We start from the raw sequence: 27,144 nt of genomic DNA, 5'->3' as shown, positions 1-27,144 counted from the left end.
AGCCCTGCACATTTAACCAGTGGCTTAATGGTTCAAAGCTTCTTTACTTTCATGCACGATTGATGGTAGCATGGTGGTTTGTCTGCTGGATCTGAGGAAACGGTTTGAAGGGAATGAACAGATTTGTGATCACAATGCTGATCAGTCTGGACCATTTAAACTCAATTACTCGGTTTTGTAGTTTGGGTGCTGGCCAGTACTGCTAAACGCAGATCCATTACTAGCAACATATGCTCAATGAGGCCAAATGCTGTTGTGAAAAATGGAAATAGTCTTTTGGCTTTGCTTGAGTATTACAATCAGAGACATTTTATGTCTTCCTGAATTACCAATTTACTATTGGTGAAAATGACACATGAATCGATGCTGTCAGACAAAACCAAGGACTCGAACTAATGAAAACTTGCCCACCATTTTCAGGGTCAGTTATTAGGGAGGGAGGGAGATTCAGAGGGTTAATATGAGACTGAATCAAAAGCGATCACCTGACGCAGATTGTTGTTTAAGGAAAAGGGTCAGCGCAATGTCATGCTATTCACTTGCACTGCTTTTACGAGGCCATGTTAATTTAATTATTTCTCCATGTGCTTCGGTGATAGTGTTAACATGTTCAAGGTCTTTTCCCCTTACTTAAAAGCATAGTTCACTACCACAAAAAAGACATCATTTACTCTCCCTCATGTTGTTCATATAATGAATATGAACAAATAATCATAGGTTTATTACGTGGGTTATATATATATATATAAAAAGGATAAATATTTAAGTGAGAATATAATTAAAATAGAAAAATGAATATTAATCATAGTACTATAAAATAAAACTAAGTATTTAATGAAAATTAATCATTTAATTTTATAGTTCAACTGTCAAATTAAAATACTAATTTACATTTTTAAATTATACCATAATTTTATTTTGCCGGAAAACCGCAAATTGACCTTAAACTTGTTGGCATCAGGTATAAACAATTTACAAATTACAAATCTGGTGAAATGAGTGGCTCCAAATGCATATTGTAAGGCTGTGTGTCCACCAAAGTGTTTTTAGCCAGCTCAAAAACTTGAGTGCTTTGAAAGCACAGCGGGTTTTTTTTTTTTTTTTAGACACGTTGGTTGCTATGATACAGAATATCCGTGGAAGTGTTACTGGTATCTGATGGTTTTTATAAAAAGTTCGATAAAATGTAAGGTATTTGTTCTGGCTCTTGTTTTAAATGATTTTGTTCCGTTGTTGTGCTTGTTTTTGTCGTCTGTTACCAATGTATAAGCAGGATGTGGCAGTTGGTCGGTGTGGTATTTGTCCCGCCCCTCCTCCACTGTGATTGACAGCTGGGTAAAAATTGACAGTGATGAACGAAAATGTTTCAACTCTTTCGACGCCCGGAAAAAAAGCTCAGCGCCTCATCATGCTGATGGAGTTTTTAAATACACGGCGCTCCCACTGAAAACAATTGACAAAATACGCTACAAAAAAACGCCGTGGCCTAAGTGATTAAGGCTACGTTTACACGTAGGTGGCTATTTTCATAAACGGACATTTCACCCCTCTTCGTTTTCAAAAATAACATCGTGCACACGAACCTGTGTATATGCTGTCAAGAGCATGCCAAACCTGTAGGTGGCAGTGTAACGAGAAGCTCAAGCCCACCTTAGCCAATCAGAATCCAGAAAATAGTCACATTCTGTGACGTCGCTGCCTCAAACTCCGGTTTTCTCTGTTTACATGCAAACGTGCAAACGAAGATTTTCAAAATCTCCACTCTGGCCGGAGTTTTTAGAAAGAATCGGTTTCATTGGCGAATCCTCCGTTTGCGTGTAAACGAAGGGCGCAAACGAAGGGAAATGTCTCCGTTTTTCAAAATAACCATGTACGTGTAAACGGGGCCTAAAACTCACAGCACAGCAGAGGTGTGTTCGTGTGTATGAATACAGTGCCACATTTCACTCTGAAACATGCAGAGCATGTATTTATGGAATTAAGTAAGACATAGTGCAATATTATTTTAATATTTCTTCTAGCATGCTCTGAAACTTATTGAAGCTTGTTTCCACCACTGAATAAAAATAAAACCAGTAATTACAACTTTTTATCTCACAAATCTGACTTTTTTCTCTCGCAATTCTCAGAATTGCATTGTATAAACTCACAATTGCTTGTTATAAAGTTAGAATTGTGAGATCTTAAATATTTTTTCCCCTCAGAATTGGACTTTATAACTAGCAATTGACCCTTTGCAGGGAGTTTGATTGACAGGTGATCTGACCAATCATAATCCTCCCGTTCATTTCTTAAAAAAATGACCAAATTTGAAAGGTGAGACTTTGTTTCATATCAAAAGTAACCTGGCCTGTCCTGTCTGTCAGTGCGTTGTCAGTGTTCTCTTAGCTCTGCGATGTATTTTTCACTGTGTGAGAACATGGTGTGGTGTGAGAGCGGCGTGGCTTGTCAGACATAGCAACAGTAACTAAAGGACGCGGGTCTTTGCGAATGTTCAATTGCAAGTTTATATCTCACAATTCTGATAAAATAAGTCAGAATTGCAAGATATAAACTTGCAATTGCGAGAAAAAAAGGCAGAATTGCGAGTTTATATCTTGCAATTCTGACTTATTTTCTAACAATTCTGACTTCGGGATAAAAAGTCGCAATTTTCTTTAAAATTGTTTTATTCCTCGGTGAAAACAAGCTTCCATATAAATCTCATTTGCATTCAGAGTACAAAATATTGTGTTGACGCATCACCGTTTTTAGTTGTATAAAATATTCTTCACACAGTAAGTTTTTCTGTAGTGTTCCATGGAAGACAATAAGGTAGACGGGTTTGAAACGATAAGAAGCTGAGTAAATAATGCCAGAATTCCTTTTTAAAATGGGTGTGGTGGGTATATGGGCTTTGAATAGCATGCTGTGCTTCTGGGGTGTGTCTTTGATCAATGCTTGCTTATGAAAAGCTCTTCAAATGAAGCTGCTGTTTTGCAGCTCAATTAGTCCTTGAAGCTAATCTTAGGCTAGCTTTGAGTTCTTGCCAGCTTTTTGGACTTTTATTTATTTTTTTTACTTTTGGAGCATTTGTTTGGTTATAGGAGTTATGTAACTCTAGAACCTGCTCTGCGGTGATAACAGAAAGCTTATGCCAGCCAGGGCAGAAACTCAAAGGGTTTTAATCCCATGACATTACCGATTATCATTGGTTAGCAGGGTTCGCTGAGGAGAACAGCTTCTTTGTCTTGGTTGTGACATGTAAACCAAATGGCTTTGACGTGACATTGCAGGATTTTTTTTTTTACCCATGAAATGCACAGTCATTAATATTAGCAGGCTTTTGTGCATCATGGGGAAATTGTCTGCTTAAAGTGCCAATGTATAAGAACATTCATTATGTTGATTTATTTATAATTTTAGCTTTGTATACTGTGCCGATGACAAAAGAAAGCACACAAAATAAAATGAGTGTTTCTAATTAATAATTCAGTCTTCATAAATTGGGGTGATAAAACCGTGGTGGGATTTTGATAAATTTGATTCATTGGTTTGCTGCCATGCCGACAAATTAGAGTGAGATATTGCGTAAATATAAATTTAATGTCATAAGTTTAGCAATTCCAAATAGCTGATTAACTGGATGAGGGACCTTGGTGTCTCTGATTGAAATTCAATTGAAGTTTTGTTCAATCAACAGAATCCATTTTAAGCAAAATACTGAATGCATGCATTCCATTTAACTGATTAAAGAGCATGTGTTGCCTCCTGTGAATGTTAATACTCGCATTTAAGCTCGACTAGCCAAGTTTCAGAATTCAAAAAGCAAAACATGATATTCAAAGCATGCCTGGCTCAGTTATCCAGCAAACATCTGGTCTTTTAATCTCATGTAATATTGACATGGGCGGTGTGATGTAATTCTCAAAAAAAAAAAAAAATCCATGAACTAAAAGAAAAACCTTTTTTATGGTATTAACGATTTGATAACTTGAATACTTGCAGAAAATTTTGGATTGGTAGAACTAACTGAATCTTACCAGGTGTCCAGGATGGCACAGATGCCGTTAAACGCTGTACTGTTTTCCTCCAATTGTGGCAGTTGTGGTGAACATGACATCTAATTGTACTGACAGTAAGCCTCTCATACACCTTCATTAGATTTCATTAATAGTCCGGAGAAGATTATTACTCATTGCAACTGGAAATGAACCCTTGGCCATGCAGTAATGATTAGGCAGAGCGATTCTCCTGTAATCTACAATACCGCCGTCCTTTCGTGACATAATATAAAGATTTCTAAATGTTTTGCATATATTACCCAAATGTCACCTGACTGGCTGCACAGCATAGAGAGACAGATGTTATTTTCTGGTTGGATGCTACCTGCTTTTCATAGGATTGTGTCCTTAGCGCTTTAGATTATCTTGTGCAGTGATATGAGGATTATACAACTCTACAGGAAGAGATGTAATCTGCTCCCTTTTAATTAATCATGGAGTCTTAAAATGGCTTAGTTTAGAAAAAACTGCTTGTTTCATACAGTACCTTGTTTTTTTTGTTTTTTTTTTTTTTGGAAAGAAAGACTATGGCTGGATGATATAGCTAATAATATCTCACTTTTTTTCAGCCATCTGATGATGGTCGTTAAATGTCCTTGTGTTTATGTTCAGTATTTGCTCTGAAATGGCTTAAAATGATACATTTTCCATTCAGATGAAGCATAATTACAACCAAATATTAAACAAATTGGTTCAAATTGTAATGTAGCAACTAAATCACAAAAATCTAGTTAATATAATCGCAATTATTTAATACAAGAACTAGAACACAGTGAAAATCTAGTCAAGGCATGTTTTATGAACACTTGAACCATCAAATAAAAAGTGCGTTAAATGATTGAGCTATTCACAGTGTTGCTTAATTTTTATCATTGGCAAAACAAATATGAATATACTGTGAATATTTATTCAACCAGCCCTAAGGACTAACTTAATGTTCTCATCCATGTTGGATAAACACAGGATTTTGCTTTTAATCTCAACAGACTTTATTTATTGTAGAGTTGACGACGAATGTTCAAATCGCAGGATGCTTTTGAATTAAGGAAGCATGCCGTGATTTTAGACTATTTATGTCCTATCCTCTTATTGGCTGTTTTTCCCAGTATCATTGTCCCTAATTCTTAGATTTCCTTAGTTTTCAAGGTGAAGGACATGCCATTTTGTTTAGTTTTTTCTTGGTGGGCTGAAACAGAGTGATGAAGAGTTGTAATTAATTTAGCACTCTAGCTGATTATGTAAGCACATTTGTCTTTTTCGTTTCATTTTTCTTTATCTTGTAATGTAAATGTAATGTAAATCTCTGGTGAAAAATGGAACTACAGCGCACTTTAATTTAGAGCCATGGGGGCAGATTTCAGGCTGCCCCGCTTATTTTCACATTGCCTTACGTAAACCTTGCTCCAGACCAAGATGATATCAATCCGCTTTAGCTATGTGTTGTCTGCATCAGGTCAGTAACTGTGTGGAGTAGCGTATCAAATTAATGAAAGTATTTAGTTAACGTGCTCATGTGAATACCCTTTATACAGTTCTGTTGTTGTTTTATTTCTGAGAATAGGCATAACTTTCTTTTCCTCACTGGAGATCCTCTACAACTTGTAATGTTCTAAAACAACATTCCGAGGCTATAAATACTACATTAAGGCAATTAGATATGATTGTACTTAAAGCCTGTCAATCAACATTAGAGTGCCATCCTCAGGCTGAATAACGTGAGTGAGTTACAGTGAGTTACAAAGGCCTTCCATTCAATCAGAAGAGGATTTGAAGGCCCTTGAAACATTCATCGTTCTGCATAATGAAGGATGGAAAACCACTGTGACTGAATTCAGTGAGTGTGTTTATGTGTATGACGAAACACTGATAACTATCAAAATCCAGATCTTATAACCTGACAATGTAAGACAACTGTGTTCACATGAGATTTGAAATTGTCAGCCTTTTTTGAAGTTTAGATGCCAGATATACACACACTGAATATGCTTACAGTGTGTATTGGTGCAATGAACATAAATACAGGCCAATCATGTTTCGGTTAAACCATTAAAAACAGTAAGGATATCCCGCTGGCTTGGAGTAGTGTCAGAGAGTTAAAAGACAGCACTGTGTTGTCACTGAAAATGTTTATGTTCATTGATCTTGTACATCTATTCGTATGCCTTGAAAACTTAAATGTTACATTGTTTCTCCAAATTCTGCTGATTCATCACCAATATAATGTTATCCAGCTGGCTAACACAGGTGAAGTTTTGCTGAAATAATAAAAAGGACTTGTGAAAGTCTTGAAAGAATCAGTAAGAATGTTCAAAACTATGAGCCTATGAGTAGGAACTCTGAAGTGACGTAAGCCGCGCTTGTTGTTATGACTTTTATTTTGACGGCGCTGAGAACGCCATTGCGTCTGTCATACAAAGAAAGTAGACCGTATATGAAAAAGTATTAGCGTTTGCCATGTGGTTGATGTCCAACCTCGCTAGCTGAGCAGGAATGCATAATCTTGTTTTGCTTGATCCCCTCAAAGTTGCGTTGGATTTTCCCCTTAGCAAGTTGAGAGGTCAATGTATCACTGTTTCCATGTTCATCTAGTTAGTTTGTGGAGTAAATATATAGGTTGTAATCTGTGTACATGGCTTTTTTTTTAAATGGCGGGTGCTGGTTGTTTCGCGTGCGTTCAGCCAATCAGTGTACACTTACATCACTGGTAGTCCCTATTGTGTTGGGTTAGACCCTTCTCTGAAGTAGGAGCTAATTTAATTCTCCTAAAATGAGTTCCTAGAACAAAAAACATTCCTAGTTCCTGCGGAGCGAACACACCAAAAACCGAGTATTTTCACCAGTAGTTTTTAAGAACTATGAAAAGGTTCCTCCGTTGCGAAAACCCCTATTGTTGAGTCCATTTTGTTATTATACAACTTTAGAAGATATCTAGCTATAGCACACGTCTTTAAGACTTATTTTATGATAATTATACTTTTATACTTTTTTTTTTCTTTTTTTTACATTTTGTAGCACTAATTTCTGTTCATTGTACTGTAATTGCAATGGAAAAGAGTACCTGTTTCTCCTACCAAAATTACCAAAGTACCAAAATTTCTCCTGTTTTATGAAAGAAAGTCATGTTGTTTTGGAATGACATGCGAGTGAGTAAACGATGACTGTTCATTTTTGGATGAATCTCATAAACCATAATTGGTTTGATTGTGCATGTACACAGCGTGTTTCCATCATTCCGATTCAGTACATTTCATTTTTTAGTACATTCCAGACTGTATCACGGCTTGCCTGTGATTTGTTCCCTGTTGACTGTGATCTGTTTGAAGCATGACCGAAAATCAAGAACCTCTTGTAAGCTGAACATGTTTTTCTCTTTCTTTTCCTTTTGAAGACGGCACGCTTCTTTGCCCCTCGATGTCACAGATAACCCTGGCAAATTTATTGTGCCGCTGTGTCGAAGAAGTTACCCCTGTCGCAAATGGAAGTCCGCATCTCTTGGGTAAATGGAAGGGTTTAATATTCACTTGCTTAAGATGCTAATATCTCAGAGCTGCTGCATGGACTAACTGTCTTATTCTCCACACATATTTGTGGCTTGGTGTCAGGTAATGCAAAATTGTCATGCTCCCATCATATTGCTGTACGACTGATTGCTCAAAAATACGAATCCATGTTCATTTAATAGATGTGTCTGCCATGACTGGGCCACAGTAGTGCTGTAATGCTCCTTCTTTGTGGCTTCTGTGGAAGCGGACCTCCTGTGTCTGATGATGCACTCAAATGGAAAATGAAGAAACACAGATTCATCCCGCTGCGTAGCAGTAGGATGCCATGTCACTGATTGTGTGACATGTCGTATGGTGCAGGGTTTTACCGTGCTAGTTTGGATGGACGGCTTAAAGGGGCATTTCACCCATTTGAACATTGCTTTTTATTTAAAGTGGGTCATATATGTAGTCGAAATGTAAAAGAAATTTTGAATTTGGTGCCTTTGTGACCGAGAAAAGACAAAAAATAACTTCAGGACGCATTTGTATGAAAGACAACAACTCCCACAATGCACCACATTGCACAGCTCCGCAAGCCACTCCCACTAATCCAGAAAGCGCATATCTGCCTATAAGAGAAATCACTCTTCCGTCTACAAGGCTAGCTACCACCAGAGCTTGAAATTAATTTCACATTCACACAAAATGTCTAGTTAGTTGGCGAACTCATTAGTGTATTACTCCTCGTTTGTATTTCTTTCGAAAAGGTGAATTATTGCATGGTACCTGGATGTTCAGTCAGAACATATGCGGTGCGAAACTAGGAAACTTGTTCACAACACAAACGTCCGTGTCCTTGTCTGATTCAGAGATTTCGTCCAGGAGAAATTGTCATCGTTGAAATTCTTTGCCGCAGACGGACTCTATCTCTGTGTTCATAGCGGTTCGTAGCTGCATAGTGAGATCACCGGCGCCACCAGTCCGCCCTAACTCGAGCCAGTCCGGGCTCCTCGTCCGCGGCAGGCAGGTCTTCTGCCTCGGCTGCTCTTCGCTATAATGCGGCTTGTAAAGGTAGCCACAAACACCTGATTCAAGCATCAGACTTCCGAAATCCTCTTCCTCTAGTCTATATCATATTGAGCACTCTCCTCCGCTATTGTCATAACTTTACATCTGTCTCCACAGCGTCTGTTAGCTTAGCTTCAAACAAGATGGAGGATATTGCTTTCAGTTTCAGAGCGTAAAGTCCCACCCACTGCTCTGTAATAGGTCTGTAGCGTGAGCGGGTCCCGCCCCCTGGGAGAGATGAGGAACTAGTGCTTGTAGTCTCAACAGAAATCCCCCCCTCTTACACTTCCTCCTACAATGACGCAAAATGACGATTTTTGCGTCATTGTAGGAGGAAGTGTAAGAGGTAAATAACAGATTTCTCCCATCTCAGGGGAAAATGAGAGAGTGTTGCACGACCATTCAATAGTATGACTGGGTTTCTAACAATGCAAAGCTTAATGCAAATGGGTGAAGTGTCCCTTTAAAGTATAAAATTTGAATGACGTCTTATTTCTTTTTAAATACCACATCATTCAGTTTCTGTCCACTGTCCATGAATGACAGTTCTGACTGAACTGTACTGTGTGGATGTCTAATGCCAGAGTCCAAAATGAACAATTGCCATGTTCCCTGTGTAAATAAACAAAATATTTTTAAATATATGTAAATAAGTATAAAAATATTATAATTTTAAGTAAATATAAAAATATACATATAACAGTTATTTAATAATATTTTTTATTTAAATATAAAAATGAATTTAAATAAATGTATAATAAAAATAATGCTAAATATAATTTCATGTATGGCATGAATTATTTATGATTGAACATCTGCACTATTGGCAGGTATGGTGAAATGTTTTGGACAGCTACCCTCATAGTTTTTGTCATTAATGAGTCTTATTTTAATTTTTTGATCAGTGTGTCAGTATAATTTTTTAATCCTCAGTGTTTTAAACAGTCTATAAATTATTAGATAACTTGTCTCAGTTTGTCGCAGTGTTTCCAGCAACAAATGATCACAGGCAGTCAGAAGATATATAATGTTTAGTACTTAAATCGTACCAATAACACATTGCTACATGCTAGAAAAGTTTTCCACAATATAGTTAGTGTAGAAAAGATTGTAGTCTTTGTTTTGTGCTAGCACACCAGCATAGCCAATAGCACGTCCATAGATATCTCATGATTATAAGTCTCCACTAGTTTGTATGAAAATTCATGCTAGTCTGGCGTCCGTGGAGGATTGTTATTCCATGTCCTGTTAATTAGCTGTGTTGTTTAGCCTTGTTTGATGATTTTTAATTAGCTCTGTTGATGACAGGTTCTGATAAACATTAGTGATTACCACGAGAGCTTGAGACGTCGCTGTACATTAACTGCCGTTGACCACGGATCGAGATAACATGTCAGGCTTAGAGTGCAGCTACAAATAACATTGGTCATCCCGTGGGATCTTGGGCTCAAACAGTTGGGTGGAGCGTTTAGAGATCTCTCAATCCTGGTTTCATGAGATCAGACTTTGCTTGAGCCATGCAGGGAAGGCAATGATAAAAGGATGAAATGAAAGAACATTAAAGGGATAGTTCGGCCATAAAAATATTTAACCCATGATTTACTCACCCTCAAGCCGTTCGAGATGCATATGTCGAAAATTTTTCAGACGAACACATTTTCAGTTATTTTAGAAAATGTCTTTCAGTGGTTATAATGTCAAGTTATGGGGTCCACTCCTTCAAGTCCCAAAAGTGTGCATGCATCCTTCACAAAAGTAATCCATCTGGCTCCAGGGGGATAAACGAAGGCCTTCTGAGGGTAATCCGTGTGGTTTTGTCGTAAAAATATACATATTTAAAACTTTATAAATTAAAATAACTGTCTTCCGGTGTGGTGAATAATCCGGTCACTTTGGTGTGATGAGTCTGGGCTTAGGACCCAACCAATCCGTTTGGTTCATAGCATGTTTTATGGGTAATCGCTTTAGTATTTTAAATTATACGTTTCATATACTAGTATTTAACCGAAGCTATAGATTGTGAAATTAAACATTTCTCGTTGTTAGTGTGTTTTTTAGGTAGCGTAGATAATAGCATAGCATACAGCTAACGTTATCCGATGATCTAAGCTAACTAAAAAACACACTAACAACTAGAAATGTTTAATTTCACAATCTATAGCTTCGGTTAAATACTAGTACAGGTATATGAAATGTATAATTTAAAATACATTAAATACATACTCGTCTTCTATAATAAAATGATTTTGTATGATTTGTAACCAGGCACTAAAGCGATTACCCATAAAACGTGCTTTGAACCAATCGGTTGGGTCCTAAGCCCCGACTCATCACACCCAAGTGACCGGATTATTCACCACACCGGCAAGCGATATTTTTTTTCCCAGGATGGTAGGGGAAGACTCATGAATATTCATTAGGGAAGTCATCCCTGATTGGTCTGATGACCTACCCCTAACCCCACCCCTAAACCCAGCCGCCACTGGGGGTCTGATGACCTACCCCTAACCCCGCCCTAACCCCGCCCCAAACCTACCTGTCACTGGGGTTAAGACCAATCAGGGATGACTTCCCTAATGAATATTCATGAGTCTTCCCCTACTATCCTGGGAAAAAAAATATTGCCACCGGCAACGGTTGATGTGCGTTCACGAGAGATGGATGTCGGCGTATGACGTAGGACGTAGCCTATGTCCATCTCCCGTGAACGCGCGCGTCGCCAGTTATTTGAATTTATAAAGTTTTAAATATGTATATTTTTACGACAAAACCGCACGGATTACCCTCAGAAGGCCTTCGTTTATCCCCCTGGAGCCGGATGGATTACTTTTGTGAAGGATGCATGCACATTTTTGGGACTTGAAGGAGTGGACCCCATAACTTGACATTATAACCACTGAAAGATCTAAGACATTTTCTAAAATAACTGAAAATGTGTTTGTCTGAAAAATGATTGATTGATGATCATCCCGAACGGCTTGAGGGTGAGTAAATCATGGGTTTAATATCATTCTTGGCCGAACTATCCCTTTAAAGTGTGCGAGCATGAGCTCAGGCCTGTGAATGAAAACAAAATGTTGAGACTAGTAATGGATGCACAGTAACCATTTTTAGAAATGTGTAAGACATCACCACCAAAAACAGAAAGGCACCACCAAAATTTAATTCATTGGAAAAAATGTGCCTGTGCACTACATTTTTGCTGAATGATATTACACTGCTTTTAAAGTGAAATGTCCAGTGAGTGGCACTAAGGCCGTGTGTCCACCAAAGCATTTTGGCTAGCTGAAAACGCCAGGCGTTCTGCTGAAAACACCTAGCTGTGGGTGCTTGAGAGCGTTTTGGCAGTTTTTTTTGGCGTATTTTTCCAATTGTTTTCAATGGGAGCGCCATGTTTTTAAAACGGCAGGAGCGTAACTGTGCGTTCACACCACCGGCGGCGAGAGCGTCAAAGTGGCCGGAAGCCATTCATTTTCAATGAGAGCTGGCGGCGAGCACCGGTGAGGGCGGCGCGGCGCGTCTTGGACGGCGAGAGCGGCGAGAGGAGTTGAAATCAAGTCAACTTTATGGTAATAAGCTATGACGCGGTTCGGCGGCAACCAGCGGCAACCAATCGGAATGTAGAAGTCCTCCGCCTGAGAGGAAAAAAATCACGCATTCTAATCTACGTCAGAGCGTCCCCGAATCTTTCTACGGCGTCGGTGACAGGGCGGTGAGAGCGAATTTTGCCGCTCTCGCCGGTGGCGGTGTGAACGTACAGTAACGGGGCGCTGAGCGTCTTTCTCTTTTTTACCGGTCGCGGAGAGTTGAAGAATGTTCAACTTTTGGTAAAACGCAGCACTGTCACTGTTACCTAGCTGTCCAATCACAGGCGAGGATGGGTGGGACAAATACCACACCGACCAACCACCCGCCACATTCTGCTTGTACGTCAACAGATGACAACAACAAGCATAATAACGGAACAAAATCATTTAATACAAGAGCCAGAGAAAATACATTGTATCGATATTTTTATATAGAAACAACACAGAAACAAACTATCTGTGAAATAAGATACTAGTAACACTTCTGTGGATAATCAGTATCATAGCAAGCAAAGCGTCTCAACTGAAAAAAAAAACGTTGCGATGCCAAAACGCTTGTTGTACGTACGTACTGAAAAAAATGTACTACCTACAGTACACTATCGTTTATGCTTAGGGTTTAGTGCAAATGCAAATGTGAGAAAAATGCATTTGCCAAAGCAGCCATGCCAATTTAGTTGGTTTCTACAAGTCTTTGAGCTCTTTAATCGTGACTCTTTTTCACTGGACTCGGGATTCTCATCGCAAGTGCAATGCTGTCCCAAGTGATCTATCAAGCAAGTTTACCACAGCAAAAAAGCCATACAAATGGAGTTGGTTATGTGATGCAAACGTCAAAATCACTGTATTAGTTTACAACCATACACTATGGTAAAAGTGTTTTGAGGTCATGCTACAGTATTGTACAAAGAACAGTGCAAAATAAGTCATTATTAATCAAAAATCTGCCTCTGTAATCATAATAAAAGCCTTTAGTGTTCATTTCAACTGGAAACTTGGAGTTTTGCAAAAATGCACGGTTTTCAAATGAGCCTAGGTTGAAAATTGACATGGCTCTGAAACAATAAGGAAATGGCTATTGATCAGAGACCCAAATGCAATTCCAGAGACACAAGTTAAGACTATCATACTAGCCGTTTCTTAAAACCTGACTTCAAATAGTATTGTTTTGCTGCTCTTATATACTTCATTACCAGCTAACAAGGAAATAAACATTCTGAATCAAGACTGCAATTACATTTAAAGGCCAATGTTGATTTTAGACACAATAAAAGAAGATTCTAGCCTCTGCTACGTATTAGCATGCAAATTACACCCTCTGAACTTCAACGAGCGGGTTCTTAATTGCAAAAGCCTCATATTAGTAATCAAGGACTCCACTCGGAGACCATGAGATCGATAGTTGTGGCTGCTGTCGGAAAAAGGCTTTCAGGTGATTGTACTCTAGGCAGACATATATCTAACAGCAGCTGCTAAGTTACCTGTTGTGTCATTCCATTGTTTGGATTTGCATACCGTCTTAATACGTACTCTGCTAATACATAGTTTACGTAATACATTCTATTTATGCAGTATGTGTATTGTTTGTAGTATGCAACATTTTAATATGTTATATAACCTTGCATGGGATGCTGTATTCCACAGTGCAATGTACTTGCAAGTTTATTGTTGTTTATGTGTGAAATAATATCAGCTGTACACAATGCAATGCACTTGGCTTTTTTTACCTTCTATTTGTGTGTGTGTGTGTGTGTGTGTGTGTGTGTGTGTGTGTGTGTGTGTGTGTGTGTGTGTGTGTGTGTGCGTTGGATAGATTATCTCTTTTTTTCTGCTTTTTTTTATATTGTAATGAATTATTTATTAAATTGTTAAATTGGACTGATTGGCCAAATTGACCAAGTTAACAAGAATATCCTTTGCTTTTTATGTGTTTGTTTTTGGAAATAATATTTCCAACAAAAAAAATGTTAACGTCTCTTTCTTTTCTCTCTTTTAATTTTTTATTATTTAATTTTTGTTAGTTTTTTAAGTGAAATTGAATTGCCTAGAGAACCAATTTTAATGAACAATTAGATGGAAAATTGGTAAATAATCAGTTTAGATTTTCAAGATAATAACTACATTTCACTCGCTGAATAAAACGTGATATCATGAGGTCATATGACAACAGTTAAGCATAAACATTTCACATTATTAAAAAACATATTTAATGCAGTATACAGTACAAACATTCCAAACATGACCGTAGAGACAATAAAGCATACATTTTGCTAATATACTCTCTGTATTATACATGCCTGGTCAATCTGTCTCCCCCCTCTGGTTCTCACATACAGGAGATCTTTGCGTATCCATTAAAGGGAGTGGCTGAGTGTGGAATTCATCAGTATGCGAGCTGGGTAGAGCAGGAGGTAGTCATATACTTGAATCCACTGGCAGACATTCGTATCCAAGCTACTTTGATCTTAACTCCTCGGCTTCTACATCCATCCCTGATATATCAGCACCTTATGTTTCTGTTCACTCATCATATTATACATATCTACTGTGTCACACACATTTCTGAAAGAGAGTAAATGGAGCTCTTTTAGTCTGTAGTACATACTAGATACACAATCAGTGCAATTTCCTCTAGTATGTTGGTTTTCTTGTTCTTTGTAGTGACTGTACCGTGCATAATAATTGTCATCCGCTCTTAAGAGTCTGAAGAAGTGAAGTTTGGCGGTTGGAGCTCTGGAATGCGTCTTTTCTGCTCTGCAGTGGGTCTGTTGTCAACCATGACAGTGCGTATTCTGGCCCAGTCTGTGTGATTTGTCAATATAACGTCTCAACTTGTCACCACAGGAGGAAGAATTTTGACAACAGTCAAACCAGCATGCTTCACTGGAAGCTGCAAATGGACTGCAAAACAGCAGAGCATGCTCCCACAAAACTTCTTTTTCCACAAAACAAACCCCCTGAAAGATGAAAAACGTGCTTCGATTCCCTAACGCACTTTGTAATGCTATTGTGGTCCCAGCTTAGGACCCAAGCAATCCGATTGGTTCAAAGCACGTTTAATGGGTAATCGCTTTAATGCCTGGTTACAAATCAGATATCACTTTATTATGTAAGTCGTTTGAACTACGTTATAACGACTATTAATATATTGTAACTTATATGTTTCATATACTAGTATATAACTGAAGATTGTAAAATCAAACATTTCTTATTCTTAGTGTTTTTTTTTAGTTAGCTTGATAGTAGCATAGAATACAGCGATCCAAAATGATTAGAGATAGCGTTTTTTTCAACATCTACGATATTTTTCGATAACAAATGTGACATACAAACATAATTCTGTTTAAGAATTAATTATGACATGACATGCTTGTAATTAAAAAAATATATATGTATTATGCCTTATTGCTTAATAACAATTAACAATGTCGCAAAACTAAAAATGCAATTTCTTTCAATTTAACTATATAAATAATCATAAATAAATAAAATAAATAAAAGATTATTACATGAATTAAAGTTTGATTGATTACATTAAGAATCACGAGAGCAGCTTTAGATCAGGCATACTGCTGGGGTCCTAAGCTGGGACTCCATCACTTCACTGGGACTCAGCACTTCACCACACCGGATAACAGAAAATGGGCAAAGAGGCGGGATTAGCTGAGGTGACATGATGGCTAACAGACGGCTAGTAGTGACAACAGCGGCAATCCAACTGTCACTCAAGTGGCCACGCCCTTAATTATGCAGAACTTTAAGCTTAATATAATTTAAACGGATGAGTTGTAAAAAAATTCACCCCCCTCACAGTTGTCATGAAGGGCAAAATGAGCTATATAGACCAAAACCACTTTTTGGCACCAGGCTGTAAACACATTTTTTTCTGCTGTAAAGTTAGGCATTAACATGGATTGAGATTGAGGATTATTTTATTATGATCATTATTATATGTTTAGATTGTATGGGATTGAGACTATTTTGCAGCCAGTCGATGAATTGCAGTTTAAGTCACTTCCGGGTTGGTTTCAAGAGAGAGACAGGAAGGTTACCGCTTAGTTATAATACAATATTGCATAGTAGAAGTGAGTCATTCTATTAGTTTCCATGCACAACCAGATGTTTACATCTGATGCACTTTTCTTCTGATTATTTTGACCAAGAACCACTTTGGCTAGAAAATACAACATTGACCAATTGGTTAGGGAATCTAATAAAAAAAAAAAAAAAAAAAAAAAAAAAAAAGTTAAACAAATGTTTTTACATAAACTTCACTGATTATGTGTAAGGCAAGGCAAGTCACGTTTATTTATATAGCACATTTCATACACTATGGCAATTCAAAGTGCTTTACACAGAAATGAATTTAAATAATCACACAATAAAAGCAATGAAAATTAAAACAGTTATTAAAGGAATTATAAGAGATATAGTGTAGGACATACAGTACAGTTTTTTCCTGTCTTTTTTACTTGATCAGAATATCAAAAGAGCTAATCAAATTAAGTCAGATGAATTTGTATTAATTGGTTAACAGTGCATGTGGATTACTGGGAAAAACATACAGCAGAATACTATCCAGTGGAATGTGTGTTTGTATTATGCAAGTGTGCAGCAATAACACCATAAATTCTGACCTATGCCAAAACAATCTGATACTAAAAGTCAAGAGGTGTAAGACACATACTGTTTATTTGGCCTTCAAATCCTCGAAGGATTGGATATTGGCTTAAGTGTGTGTGTGCGTGTGTGCATGCGTGCGTCTGCGTGTGTGTGCGCTCTCACACTTGACTGATTGCTGGTCAAGGGCACGGAACAGAGCAATTGCAGAGCAATGCTTCATGAAAGGACAGTGAGGGAGTTCTATAGGTCACTTTAGTTTAAAGTTCAATCCTTACTATTATCTTCTTATTAACATGCATATTACTAAAGGATATTGGTTGCTTATTAGTACTTAAAAAGCAAATATTAATGCCTTATTCTGCATGACCATATTCTACATCCCTTAATCCCTAAACTTAACAACTACCTTACTAACTATTAATAAGCAGTAATAGTTGAGGCAAAAGTCATAATTAAAAGTTAGTTTATAATGAAAATTTTACCCTAAACTAAAGTGTGGCCTTATCTTTTTTATATATATATTTACACCGTTCAAAAGTTTGCGGTCAGTAATATATGAATATTTAGAATTTTGAGAGAAATTAATACAGCAAGTAATTCAGCAAGAACACATTAAATTGATCAGTGACAGTAAAGATGTTTATAATGTTACAAAAGATTTCTATTCCAAATAAATGCTGTTATTTAACATTTTCTATTAAAAAAAATATACAACACAAGTGTTTTTAGCATTGGTAAAAATAAGAAATGTTTCTTTAGCACCAAATCTGCATATGAGGATATTAATATCCTACAGTACTCAACATTTGAAGTGGATCAAAACCTTTCATCAAAGCTATACATTAATGTTGAACAATACCCGTTCTTGTCAGGACAAGTTTGATTAACTTTTATCCACTTCAGATACTGTATATTAATAATATAATCACGTGACTCCTACTGTAGCTGCTGAAAATTCAGCTTTGACATCACAGGAATAAATTACATTTTAAAATATATTCACAAAGAAACCAGTTATTTTAAATTATAACTATAGAATTATAATTATAAAATTATTACTGTATTTTTGATCAAATAAATGCAGCCTCGGTGAAGGCATAAAATAATCTTACCATCCCCAAAACCTTTAAATGGTAATGTATATACCGGTAGTTTAATTGGCTCACTTGCAGTCTCAGAGAATATGCTGTGACAGGCTGTGTGTGAAAAGAAGCAGAAGTTACCACACTCCCCATCTGTCTTTTAAAGACCTACAGTACCATGTTTCATATCACCTCTACTGTATTGGCACGCGCGCTGTTATGTGACACTGTGGCGATAGGGAGCGCTAGTTCTCCAATAGCTAGCATTGCTACTTAGCATGGACGAAGGACAAAGTTGATGATGGGAGGGGGAGGGGGATGTGGAGGTGGGCGGCAGAGCTAATTCATCACTATAAACGCCTGTGGAACAGAATGTGTCCAACTCTGTGCCTGTCAAAGGACCGAGTCCTACAGGCAGTTAATTAACTTTCCGTCCGCACCGGGAGGAGGTGTTAGTGACACAGGTGCCAGCCTCCAAAAGCAACAGTGAGTGTGCTGGTTGTAGATTGAGTGCTCTGATGTACTCCCATTAGATTAAACAAAGTCAGCTGTGTAGCTTATCTCCTCACAGCTAATGTAGTTTTGAACAAAACTGTAAAACTTTGAGGTTATGAGGATGTGCGCTCCTCATAACTTTATTTCTCAAATGGAGTTACACGTTTGTAATTTTGTGGTGACAGGGAGATGCTATATTGCACCCTGACCTGAGAGACTACTGAGACATGAAATCCAATTTGATTTTCTAAAGGAAAGTACAATTTACTCAGAACTTGCAACCAACTGGAACATATACCTTGTAATTCTGACACTAGATTTGAGATGTTGGTCTCTGAAAGATTAAAAAAAGAGACCTTAAATGGAAAGTTCAACCAAAAATAAAAAAATAATGTAATATTTAATGCGCCCTGATGTGAAACCTGTATGATTTTTTTGTCCAAGTAGCATTTTTTTAGTCATTCGGACTTCTTTTATTATACTTTTATGGTTTTTTTGGTCCTTTTTGGACATTGAGAGTCAAAAAGGTCATGATTTTGTTCACCAATCATTTGATTTTGGTCACCAATCGTTTTTGATTTTGGTCACCAATCATTTTTATTGTACAGAGGATGGAAGTCCAAACATTTTGCTAAAAATTTCAGAGAAAAACGGTAGATTGATCATATTGTGTATACAGTAATGTGAAAAAAATGTTGCGGTAAGATTTTTTTTTTCTTTGAAAGACAGAAATCATTGTATTCAACAAGGATGCATTAAAATGATCAAAAGTGAAGTAAATACATTTATAATTTTACAAAATACCTTTATTTCAAATAAATACTGTTCTTTTGAACTTTCTTTTCATCAGAGAATCCTAAAAAAAAACATGGTCTCCACAAAAATATTAAGCAGCACAACCGTTTTCAACATTGATAATAACAAGAAATGTTTATTGAGCACCAAATCAGCATATTAGAATTTCTGAAGGATCATGTGACACTGAAGACTGAAGAAATTTTAGCTTTTAGAAGAAGAAAACAAAAAACATTTAAAAAACCTTACCGACCACAGACTTTTAAACCGTAGTACATGTCTGCTATGTAATAGTTAATTTAGTCAACTTCAGGTATATAATTTCAAAGCTAATACACATGAACTAAAAGCCACACAACTCCAATTTTGATTTCGTCTTTAATTGGTTCTGAAATTCAACTGGTCAAGTAGATGGGCCCTGAAGGTAATATGTGAATGTGTGAAATGTGATTCGGGTTTTATTAAACTTTTATTATTAACTAACTATGACCTTCAGTAGTCAGATCTACTAATCTAACCATCATAATTGTACTTTAATGACATATGTGATTATACAGTATGTGATTTCAAATACACACTAATCTGCCTATTTCTCTTTAATTATGGCTTGAGGGTAGAGAGGCCATATATGATGGTGTGTATAAACGCCTAAAGACCTATAGCTCTCACTCTCTTGGAGAAATACTTATTTTCATGTGTGTGCGTTGTAATAAGCTATTTAACCAATCATTGAAAACATGTTTTACAGTTAATTCTGGTGAAATTGACACAAGGTAGCTTTTAATTATAGCATCCTTTGGGGAAATCAGCCAAACCAAAGAAAGGAAGCTGACATGAGCTTATGTGGACATTTTAGGAATGTTTATTGGAATTTATGTATATATAAATATATATTCATGTGCAATACTTATAATAAAATATATCACAAACATTGCATATTGTACAAAAGCTGATATATACTGTGTGTGTGTGTGTGTGTGTGTGTGTGTATGTATGTTGTATATTATTATTTATTTTATTTTTTACACTTTATTTTACATTGTCCTTGTTACATGTACTTACCAATAAATTATGCATAATTAAATGCAATTAACCCTCAACCAAATCCTAATTCTACCTTGGCTATATTAAGTAGGCTACATGTTAATTATTATTACACAGTACTTAAATGTATAAATACACTCTAACAATGACACCTTAACATAAAGTGTAACCTATTTTTTTCCTTTTCTTTTTCCTTTTTTTTTGCTAGCCATATATGAATAAATAGCTGTTAGCGTGTGTTCAGGACTTTCTCTGAAAAAGATGGTAACTTAAACTCTTGTGGTGAACAGGAACTAGCCTCTCTCATATTACAGCAATATGTGTTAATTATTCATAGTCAGGATCAATGCCTTGACTAAATATATCACTGAAAGTCATTTTCTCTTCTTATGCAGCAATTTTCTGGGCATATGATATTAGCAAACATATTTCATAAAATATCACATCAAACATATTTTGATAAAATGCATTAGGCAAAAAGGTACAAAAGCTGTCACTGCATGGGTGCTACCCTCTCAAAGGGGTATTACCCTTTCAAAATCATATTTACCCCTAAAAGGTGCATATTAGTGTGTTAAACATACATATAAGTATCTTGGTAGCATTTGAAAGGGTAGGTTACTGCCTCAGTGACAGCTTTTGTACGTTTTCTGGGAGTGTTGTGATGTGTGGTTTGATTATTTTCATCTAACTACTCATGAGCCTAAAGTATTGGTAGATCCCCCAATTGCACAGTGAGATAAGGGAGAATAGACTCCGAGCCCCACTCAGATAGAGCATATGTTCTGCCCTGAGATACCAATCCTTTAATTGTTACTGACAGACTGCTCGCTGCAGTCTCCGTGTCACCAAGTGTTTTGTGGGGGACATTAATGAAAAACGTAAAGCGTCCGTTGTCCCTGTCCAGACTCCTTCCCCCTGTGTCTCTCCATCTCTGTGGCCAAAGATAAATCGAGGTCTTCCTGCTAGCCTGCAGGTGCTTGAACAGGTTCAGAAGCTCTCCGTAAATTAGATTGACAAAGATATGGAGTTAATATTGTGCCATAATTAAACAAACAAATCCAGCATTTTGATAACAAACTCGGATCTGCTTTGCAAAGGAAAACTCGACTCGCAAACAAACAGAAGGCAATGTGCAAGTACAAAGGTCAATTTGAGTGAAAATGCAGTGGAGTAACAAATATGTATTGTGTTTTACAAATATAAATAAATAAGCCTAGACAATATTTCACAAATAAATACAAACCATCCTACAAATTAGTAAAAGTATATGTAAGAAAGCAACATATAATGGCAGAGCTTTCAGTTTATAGATTCCCCTATAGAGTAGGGTTGGGCGGTATTACGGTAATATCGGATACCCCGGGATCTTAAAATAGCACCGGTATCAGTTTCAATACCGTCATTACCGGCACTTATATAGCCTATAATATATATAATTTATTTATTGCCTAAAAATGCTTGTGTGGTTGCAGTTTGGTAATATTTCTGGTTCCAGCCAAATGAGAAGGGAGAGGCGGTAAATACTGACGAGGCAATTTGTAAATTGTGCCATAAAAAGGTGACCGCGAGAGATGTAAACACCTCTAACCTAATGTCGGATCTCCGAAACTACCACCCACTCACTACTGCCAGGATGCATTTTGTTCTCGAGTTCATTAAATAAGCGCATTAAGTTTCGTATTTGTTAAAATATTATAATGTTATTTTTTCCATCTTTGTTGATTATGAAAAGTGAACAGCACAAATAAGATGGGATGCATCGGGAGTCAGACGATTTGACCACTTCAATAAATTTCGTTTTGTAAAAGGCCTCTTTAAAACGAATTTCGTTTTGTATAAATTGTATCTTAATTTTAATAAATTTTTCATCAACCAAATTGCCTGGATTTAATATAATCATGACATGATGGGCGCTGGCATGCCACGGTCACTTGCATTGAAATCTCATAAATTAACCGAAACTCAGAGATGGCGATCAATTTCTTTAAACAAAACAATTCAAAACGAAAAGAAATATAGGGTAGGCTACTCTCTGATTAATCCATGATGTGCATTTTTCTCTATAGCGTTCACAGAGATGCCGATCGTCAATTTCTTTAAACGAAACAATTCAAAACGAAAAGAAAAAGGCCACTCTGATTATTTAATCCATGATGTGCATTTCTCTCTAGGCGCGTTCATACAGAGATGCGATCATCTATTTCAGTTAACGAAACCATACAAAACGAAAAGAAAAGAAATAGACTAGCCTACTCTCTGTAATCCATGATGTGCATTTCTCTCTATCGTTCACTATGGAGATGGCGATCGTCAATTTCTTTAAACGAAACAATTCAAAACGAAAATAAATCTGATTGATCAATGATGTGCATTTCTCTCTATAGGCGCGTTCACTACAGAGATGGCGATCGTCAACTTCCATCTTTGCAGAAAAGTTTTATTAATAAAAATCAATGGACACGCGTCACCGGATTACAAAGGCACTTCTTGCTTGTTGCACGCACACAGATATTATGTTGAATAATGGTGGGCTCGGGCTCATAATAACAGTTAATGCCGTCGGCCGGACTCAGACACAACGTGCACGGCTTGATTTTTTTTTTTTTTGATCTGGCATTCAGTTTCTGAACGGTGTAGGCACAAGCCAACAGTTTGGTGATGCCATCTGAGCCCATTATGTCATAATTTTTAATTAGTCACGGTAATATCGTATACCCCGGTAAAATAGGGAGGAGGTTTGACGGTATCAAAATTCCAATACCGCCCAAGCCTACTATAGAGAGAGATGAATTGCTTCTAAGTGCTAATCTGTCTATATGTAATAAACATTTTGCAAAAGAAAACCTCAAAAAGGTTAATTATAGATAAATTAAGACAGAAACACGCCTGTTCACCGGTCATTTTCCTCAGCTTTTAGGTAAATGCAAGTTTCAAATCAGTTCTTCTCCCGGGAGACTAGGGCTAAATTAATCCCCTAGCTTAGCGCCATCTACTGTTTTAGAAGAGGAAGTTGCTCAACTGCATTTGTGAGAAAATCTGCATGGACACATTTGTGAGAAAATCGAGCCGAGAGATCTCATAAAAAGCCAAGTGTCTCTCAAGCTTAAAGGTGGTATCAGCGATTTCAGGCCCAAACATAAATGATCACATTCATCTAATATTTCGCTAGCTGCACGCCCCATAAGCATGCTGTCAAAAAAACGCGTCTCTCTAGGTAGCCTAGGCTCTGAGATCTGCACACAAAAACAGTTGGTATCAACATCACTCAAAACCAAAATAAATAGTGTTCCAACCAATCATCGACAGGGGCGGGTGTTGTGAGGTTTTGCGCTCGTGCACGGCTGCCTATGACGGCTGCACGCGAAAACCTCACAACACCCGCCCCTGTCGATGATTGGTTGGAACACTATTTGTTTGGGTTTTGAGTGTTTGGCTAAAACGGGTGAAAACAACTGTTTTTGTGTGCAGATCTCAGAGCCTAGGCTACCTAGAGAGACGCGGTTTTTTGACAGCATGCTTATGGGGCGTGCAGCTAGCGAAATATTAGATGAATGTGATCATTTATGTTTGGGCCTGAAATCGCTGATACCACCTTTAACAGACAGATATGCATTTGTTTGCACTAGATTTGGTATTTGTTCAAAGGTTACATGCAATTTGTAGGATGGTTTGTATTTATTTGTGAAATATTATCTAGGCTCATTTATTTATATTTGTAAAACACAATACATATTTGTTACTCCACTGCATTTTCGCTCAAATTGACCTTTGTACTTGCACATTGCTTTCTGTTTGTTTGCGAGTCGAGTTTTCCTTTGCAAAGCAGATTGAGCTTGTTTGCAAAATTCTAGATTTGTTTGTTTAATTATGGCACAATATTAACTCCATACCAAAGACCTCCCAGATGGAGGGGCAGCAAACTCAGAAGTCTGCCATTCTGCTGGGGGGAAAAAAACTTTCGGGCTGGTATCAGTTGGAACTCCCAACATGACTAAATGTTTATGCACAAGAAGTGGACAGGACAGCTTTTATTTTGTTATTTTTAAGATTTTTTTGAAGAACATATAAGAAATGTTTTTTGAGCACCAAATCAGCATATTTGAATGATTTCTGAGGGATCATGTGAGACTTAGGCTAAGACTTGAGTAATGATGCTGAAAACTCAGCTTTGCCATCACAAATAAATTACTATATATTTAAATAGTAAACTATGGAAGCTTGTCTGCCACTGAATAAAAAATAAAAAGGTAATTGCAACTTCTCGCATTTTTGACTTCTTTTCTCAGAATTGCGTGATATAACTCGCAAGTGCGAGTTATAAAATCAGAATTGCGAGATAAGTATTTTTTTTAAAGCATTTATCTTTAAAATTGTTTTATTCCTTGGCGCAAACCAAGTTTCCAGAGAAAACAGTTGTTGTAAATTGTAATAATATTTCACAATATTACCGTTTTGCTGTGTTTTTGATCAAATAAATGCAGCCTTGGTGAGCATAAGAGAATAAAAAAAAAAAAAAAAGTACAACCCCAAGGTAGTGTATGTATGAATGTATTATAAGATTTTTTTTCCTCACTGGAACTGTGTTCTCCAATTCTTGCACATAATTCAAACTTCTTGAAGTTGGTTTTAAATGATATAAATAAAAATCTGTTATCATCAGGTTAGAATCAAGGTTTATACTCACTGAGAAAATTGGAAATTTGTACCATTAGTCAGTTTACCCTTATATCAAAACTCAGTGTCAAAGTTATCATACAAATGTTACCTGCAGCTAAAGTGTACTCGCCAACCTCTCCACCTGCAGATATAAGCTCATAATTCTCCTGTCCTGTCCAAATTTTTCTTTTGTTTGATTTATTTAACAAGCTCTATTCATAGAACAGTTTTAGCTCCTGCCAGAATCCCAACTCTTAAATTAACTGTTATTAAATATTGCATTAAATACTGACTATAATAGTTGTTTTTTCTTCTCCCAAAGGCCAGCCAATAATGCATCTGCTAGGTTTGTATTCAGTCATGGATACTTCAGATGACTGTTGTACAGAGGATAGCTCAAGCCAGGTGGTAGCTTTAAGAGAGGTTTTCATTACCAATTTTGGAAAAGTATGCTGATACTAATAGAGCTGGGAGAAGAGGGCAAATCCAGCCACCTGTTGCACAGACCAGCCGAATGCTTTCGGGAGATATGTGAAGACACGTGGTGCAGACATCTAGCCCTTTCTCAACTTTCTAGAATGTTCTTATATTATTTTTGGACAGTTTTGAAGCCTGTTTAATTGGTCAACCAAGTGGTTATTCAACATTCAATTTTGATATTTATAGAATTGTATATGTGTCTATAACTCTATATATATACTACTGTTGAAAAGTTTGCGGTTGCAGAGATTTTTTTTAAAAAAAATTGAAAAACAGTAATACGTTGAAAAATTATATCATTATTTTTTTCTATTTTAATAAATGTTAGAATGTAAATATTATACTTCGAATATAAATATATATATATGTAAAATAAAAATGTAAATAATGTATGTGTATGTTTGCAACATTCTAAATGTCTTTACTGTCTCTTTTGATGAAGAATGCATCTTTGCTGATTAAAAGTATTAATTTTTAACTTACCCCAAAATTTAGAACGGTTGTGTGTTTTGTACCTTATTTTAATGAGAGCAAATTTCTAAAATGAATTGAACATTCATTTTATGTAATATTTCACTCAAAAATAATTGTACCTTATTTTAATGAGAGCAAATTTCTAAAATGAATTGAACATTCATTTTATGTAATATTTCACTCAAAAATAATTGTGAACAGGAAATAGTTTTGGTAATCAGCCAAGTATAGGCACATAATCTCCAATGCCAACTGTCAGACAATTAATTGGCCTGGTTGATAAATAGGTCTGCCACTGCTTTACTTTTTGTTTTGTTCTTCATTTGTTTGTTCAGTTGTTTGTTGGTTTGCTCTGTGAATAATATAATCTCAAAAAATCCATACACCCAATCCCCATCTGTGCCTTTTCATCCGGTCTGTGAGGAAAGCTCCACTCTACCCTGTCACCGACCCTGTCCATCTTGCTGATGGAATTTGAATTATCCTCAGAATTGATACAAAACATTGCCTCTTAACGAGGCTCTTGGCTTTGTTGTCTTAATTGATGTGATGTGACTTAGATAATTGCAGTGTCACATTGTTTAGAGCTGCAGAAGGCAAATTACGTGTCGTTGCAGCGAAAGCAACCCTGTGACTTAAATCCCCACTCCCGCCATCCTGCTTTGAGACGGCGGTTCTGCGTGAGCCCTTCTTAATGACAAGGGTGTGTGTTATTGTGTGAAGGCCTGTTATTTTCTGACACCGGTGCAATTTAACACATCACAGCTCATGGTGGATTAAAGCAAAACAGGTCTTTGTGAGCAAATAAAGCCCACCCTGACACCAGCTGTCTACTTAATGACCTCCTCCTTCAGAAGACTGGTCCTCTTTATGCGTCGAGGGTGTTTTGTTTGCACACACTCTTCTTGGAATGACTCCTCTGGTGTGGTACTTTTGAAAATGGTCGCCTAACATCTTTCTTTCATACTCATAGGAAGAAGCATTATTCCTCATTTTCTTTTCTGCTGGTCTTTCTTTAGCACACAGGTTCTCAAACTTCAATAAATCACATCCCTCTCAGAGGAGAGCTACTTCTGAAGGACAACGTAAATTTACGAATAGTGATAGGAAGAAGAGGGTAGAAGGAGTGGGAAAGTGACACTGGACTTGAATTCGCATTCTTGCCACGTCCTCATCACTCTGATTAGATTTAAACAAGTTAAAGTTAGGTGCAGTTCATGTTTCATACAGTTTTAGAAGCAGTCTGTCACAAACAAAACTCTTTTCTCACGAGTCTCAGATGCGGTTCGGTGAAGAGAGTAGCCTGCAA

At 36.9% G+C, this 27,144-nt stretch overlaps 1 protein-coding gene across 5 annotated transcripts in view; it reads left to right on the top strand.

Moving 5' to 3' along the window:
- Positions 1 to 27,144, top strand: part of iqsec1b (IQ motif and Sec7 domain ArfGEF 1b) — a 175,762-nt gene that overhangs the window by 51,125 nt on the left and 97,493 nt on the right. For 3 of the 5 annotated variants that reach the window (XM_081358472.1, XM_081358473.1, XM_081358476.1), the window contains one exon: positions 7,432 to 7,539. The exons of the other annotated variants lie outside the window; for them this stretch is intronic. In XM_081358472.1, the coding sequence (XP_081214598.1) occupies positions 7,432 to 7,539 (108 nt within the window). The remainder of the gene's footprint in view (positions 1 to 7,431; positions 7,540 to 27,144) is intronic. 5 annotated transcript variants of the gene reach the window in all.

This window comes from Scardinius erythrophthalmus (genome assembly GCF_964197995.2).
Source record: "Scardinius erythrophthalmus genome assembly, chromosome: 25".
NCBI lineage: Eukaryota > Metazoa > Chordata > Actinopteri > Cypriniformes > Leuciscidae > Scardinius > Scardinius erythrophthalmus.
The sequence above is the reverse complement of the archived record's forward strand: the minus strand, read 5'-3'. Positions and strand labels throughout refer to the sequence as shown.